General features: G+C 37.9%; 1 protein-coding gene across 1 annotated transcript in view; it reads right to left on the reverse strand.

The window, feature by feature from the left end:
* Window positions 1–4,697, reverse strand: part of LOC102758180 (myosin-1) — a 25,289-nt gene that overhangs the window by 4,186 nt on the left and 16,406 nt on the right. The window contains 7 exon segments of the mRNA XM_015562540.1: window positions 7–168; window positions 521–645; window positions 733–898; window positions 1,185–1,368; window positions 2,543–2,739; window positions 2,863–2,981; window positions 4,513–4,639. Of these exon segments, the coding sequence (XP_015418026.1) occupies window positions 7–168; window positions 521–645; window positions 733–898; window positions 1,185–1,368; window positions 2,543–2,739; window positions 2,863–2,981; window positions 4,513–4,639 (1,080 nt within the window).

Below are 4,697 nucleotides of genomic sequence, written 5' to 3' on the forward strand. Positions count from 1 at the left end.
CTCAGCATCCAGCGAGCTCTGCATGGACTCCACCACTCTAATGTGGTTTCTCTTCATCTGGTCAATCTCCTCATCCTTTTCAGCAATTTTCCTGTCAATTTCAGACTTGACTTGGTTCAACTCAAGCTGGATGCGCAGGATCTTTCCCTCTTCGTGTTCAAGAGATGCCTGAATGACAGCGAGGGTGACATTAGCGGGGAATGGAAGTATGTAGTATTCTAGAAATAGGAATGAGTTCCTACTTTTTTGCCACCATAACATATCTTTATTCTATTATAGAAATTTCTACAATGTTCTATTGTTGGTTTTATATATGTCTATCTCCCCAGCTAGATAGTGCCCTTGAGGGCAAGGCCCTTAACTTCATCTTTGTTTTCTCAATGTCTAGCACAGTTCCTGACATACAATTATGTTACTTGTATACATGGTCCATTCTCCATCCCCATACTCATATGCAGAGAAATTAGGGTCGATTGCACACAAGAATTGGTGAATCAAGAGTGTACAATAATATGTCTACCTCTGCCTCCTCTAAAGCAGCCTGAAGTTCAGACTTTTCTTGTTCAATTTGCTTCTTTAATTTTTCAAGTTCATGGATACGTTTCCCTCCTTCTGCAATCTGCTCAGTGAGATCAGAAATCTCCTCTGTTGGTGAACAAACATAGAGAAAATTGTTCATTGAGGGAAAGCATTATTTAACTATTTGTTAAAGAAAAGGTGAAATGTGCTCACGTTGCAAATTCTTATTTTCCCTCTTTAAGGTTTCAAGATGGTCTAAGGATTCCTCATAAGCATTCTTAATCTTGAATAGCTCTGTGCTGAGGGAGCGGGACTCCTTCTGGGAAGCTTCAAGTTCAGCATGAGTTTCTTCATACTTCTGTTTCCATTCAGCCAGAATCTGAGGGGCAAGGAATGGTCAAGAAATTTAGTGGAGAAAGTTTAATGTAATGAAACCATTTATTCTGGCATCTCTGAGAGTTGAGATGATCTAGGTCTGAGAAATTATGATGAATGAGAACAGTGGAAACCACAAGAACATATCCCTCCCCGCTCCCCACAACCTACCCATGAAGCAGAAGCTACTGAGAATAATCCTCAGATGGTTTGAATAAGGCACAATTACGGTAGCAAGCTAGCTTGAATTATATGTTGGATGCTGAGGCAGAAGCTTCTGCAGAAATCACCTTGTCAAAGTTCCTCTGCTTCTTGTCCAGGGCTGCGCAGGCAGCATTAGACCTCTCCACATCAAGCATGAGGTCCTCCACTTCATTCTGGAGCCTCTGCTTCGTCTTCTCAAGGGAGGCACACTTGGCGTTCACGGCTTCTACGTGTTCCTCAGCGTCCTGCAGACGCTGGGCCAGTTTCTTTCTGAAAAGTGAAATAGGGACAATAGAAGTGAATGGTCATCAGCAGAACTCGGTGTTCAAAGTGGGTACAAGAGAGTGATTTCCACAGTCAGACTCTTACTACCATGCTTTTCAACTTGTTTTGGAGGTCCAGTTCTGTATTAACTCCTTCCGCTCTCTTACCAACCAAATGCTGAAAATAACCCAAATTTCAATATCTCTGTACTTCATACTAGTAGTCTGACTTTAAGGCAATCCATGATCAGCCCAATGCAACATTTTACCCTTCAAGGTAGCTGATTCATTACTCCTTTATAGAATCTTAATATCTACCTTGAATTACTGTTATTTATATCTCTTCTCCACTGAATTTTGACCTCCAGAGGGTAGAATCTATATTTTGCTAATCTTTGTGCTAGTATTCTTGTAGGCTGTCATACATTTTAAGTACTGAGATGTTATATTAATTGAATTTAAATAAAATATACTTGATTTTTGTCTAATTGTATCCCCTATTTTCTTAGTTTTTCATAAATCCTTTAATAAAAAGCTTTCCCAAATCAATGTAAATTTTGCTTTGAGAGCTCAACTCAGAATCTCTTCCATAGCATCTAACAAAGCATGGTAATTCCAACAATATGGTTGTACATTAGCCATAGATTAAATGAATAGATCTCTTCTTAAACTTTCTGTTGAATAAGTAAGTCTATTCTGTCCAGATTCTCCCTCTTATAGTTCAGTGTTGGACTTTATATTGCATTGTATATTTATGAAACAGTTTTCTTTCTTATTAAAAAATTTTACCTACTTTTTATTTTATTGTCTTTAACAATATACTTATGCCCCCACTTTTTCAATATAGCCATATTTTCACATCTCCAAGGGAGGAGCTATGCTTTAAAGCCTAATTATTTTTCTTTCACAGGCCTATCATCTTGGAGCAATATTTTTGTTAGTTGCTCAGAAAGATGAGAGGCAGAAGAGAGTATAATTAATTGTTATTCTATCTACAACTCTCCCCCTTTTTAAAAACAACCATTCAGCTCCCTCTTCCCTTATGTCCTTTCTAAAAAAAAAACTACTTTCCTTTCGTTTTTTCTTTGTTTTGAGAGCAATGGATATTTGCTCACTTACTAGAGGTAGCAGATGCACTCTGTTAAGAGAGATGCTTCATTTTAACTAAATCTAGAACATACTTGGCCTCCTCCAGCTCCTCTGTGCGCTGGATGGCGTCCGTCTCATATTTGGTCCTCCACTGGGCAACCTCGCTGTTGGCCTTGGACAGCGCCCTCTGCAGCTCGGCCTTGGCTTCCTGCTCCTCCTCATACTGTTCCCGCAGCAGGTCACAGTCGTGGCGGGAGGACTGCAGGGCGTGGGCCAGAGCACTCTTGGCCTGAAAACATAGAGATTGGCAATTTAGTCATATATGTTTAAAGTTATATTTAGTACCTACGTTCCTATAGGTCACCAGAAGAAAACAATGATAATGACCAGAACAATAAAAAGTAAGGCTTACCTTTATCTCCTCTTCAAGTTGCCTTTTTAGCTCCTCAATCTGTTGTGTGAATGCTTGTTTGCCCCTTGAGAGCTGAGAAAGCATCGAGTCCTTTTCATCCAGCTGGCGTGAAAATTCACCTATAAAGACCAAGATCCAGAAAATTCAACTGTACTGTGGACATTAAAGCTCTACATTAAAACTGGAGCAGGGCAAGGGAGCTGGGTCAAAACATGATGGAAAGCATGGATTTCAACAAACCACCAACATCCACTTCAATATGTAAATATGAGAAGTATGGAAAACCTTGAGGCAGATTACATGCTTATGAACAACACAAAGATTTTCTTGATCTTTTGATCACCATAGAAATTGTTAAGAAACATGTGAAAAGTAAATCAAACCAACAGAACATTCCAGTGCCTTTTGTGAAAGGCAATAGTTTTGTACTAGTTTATCTTCTATTGAATCAAAAAATTATTCTGTAGAAACAGGAGGCTTTGAGTAGTTCCCTTTGTAAATAGAAGTGATGTTCAAAAGGAAATTATGGAATTATTTTTATATTAAGAAATGGTCAAGTATCCTTCCACTCCCAGAAGGAGTTGATGTATGGGATAACTAATTATATCATAAACAAAATGGCATTTATTTCCAATTCTTTAAGCACCATAATTCAGAAAACACATTATATTAAATGTAGAGAAAAAAATTTCAACACCATTATTGAACTGGTTAGCTGGAAGCCTTATCTCTGACATTTAATAAGAATCACAACTTGCATATTTTATATACCACTAAATTACTAGCAGTAAACATGTATTGAGGAAGAGAAACTATAAGGAGCATTTTTATTCTTTTAGAATACAGTTTTTCTTTTTCATAAGTGTACTTATCATCTGTATAACAATAATAAAAACCCCACTTTGAGCTTTGTTCTTGAAAGAACAACATTTGAATGAATATGAAAGTGAAGTGGTTCCAAACACTTTGATCTGCATATTGCTTTAATAGTCCAGATGACTTATAAAACAATTTCCTTCATGTTACCCAGGGGATGGAGAACTGTAGTAGAAAGGTGGATAAGTTGATTGGGGGAGGAATGAATGCACAAACTCCCCAGTTTGGATAATCAAAGTGCTCTGAACCTCACTGAATGTTCCTAGGCTGGGTTGTGGTCCTGAATATTTCCCTACTTCCCTGGGGTTAGCTACTAGCAATTGGAAAGACTTCAGGAAAAAGACTGCAGTAAGATTCTTGGACAGGTCATTTCATCACTACCATAACTTATCATCTTTAAAATTGGGATAACATTCTAAGGTAATGAGGATAATAAAGTAATAACTTGTTGGAGCATCTTGAAAAGTGAAAATAAATATTATGAGGATACTGCTTTTATTTAATAATTTTCATTAGAGTCAAGTCTGCTTTAAAATGTTAAAAAAACAAAAAGCCTGAATCTCTTTATTATTTAAAAACAAAAAGAAAGAAAGCTGTTCATGCCTGTGGTCAATAATGTGCTCATATGAGTGAGCACCTCTCAGGAAGAGAATATATGATCTCAAGTAAGTCAGTGCAGAGTTGTTTGTGTTTTTTGTTGTTGTTGTTGTTTTTAACAAATTGAGCATCCGAGGTAAATTTGTCATTGAAGGTCAACACTAGTAAGTGGCCCACCTGATTCCGTCTGCAGGCGAGCTCTCTGAGCCGTCAGGTCGTTGATCAGCCGCTGCTGCTCTTCTTCCTTTGTCTTAAGTTCACTCAGTTGATCCTCTAGAGTGCGGCACATCTTTTCAAGGTTTCCCTGTGTTCAAAAAGTGGCAGAAGACATTGCAAGCAAGTATTTGGACCATAGAAATTGT

Source organism: Myotis davidii, unplaced genomic scaffold (genome assembly GCF_000327345.1).
Source record: "Myotis davidii unplaced genomic scaffold, ASM32734v1 scaffold37, whole genome shotgun sequence".
NCBI classification, from domain to species: Eukaryota; Metazoa; Chordata; class Mammalia; order Chiroptera; family Vespertilionidae; genus Myotis; species Myotis davidii.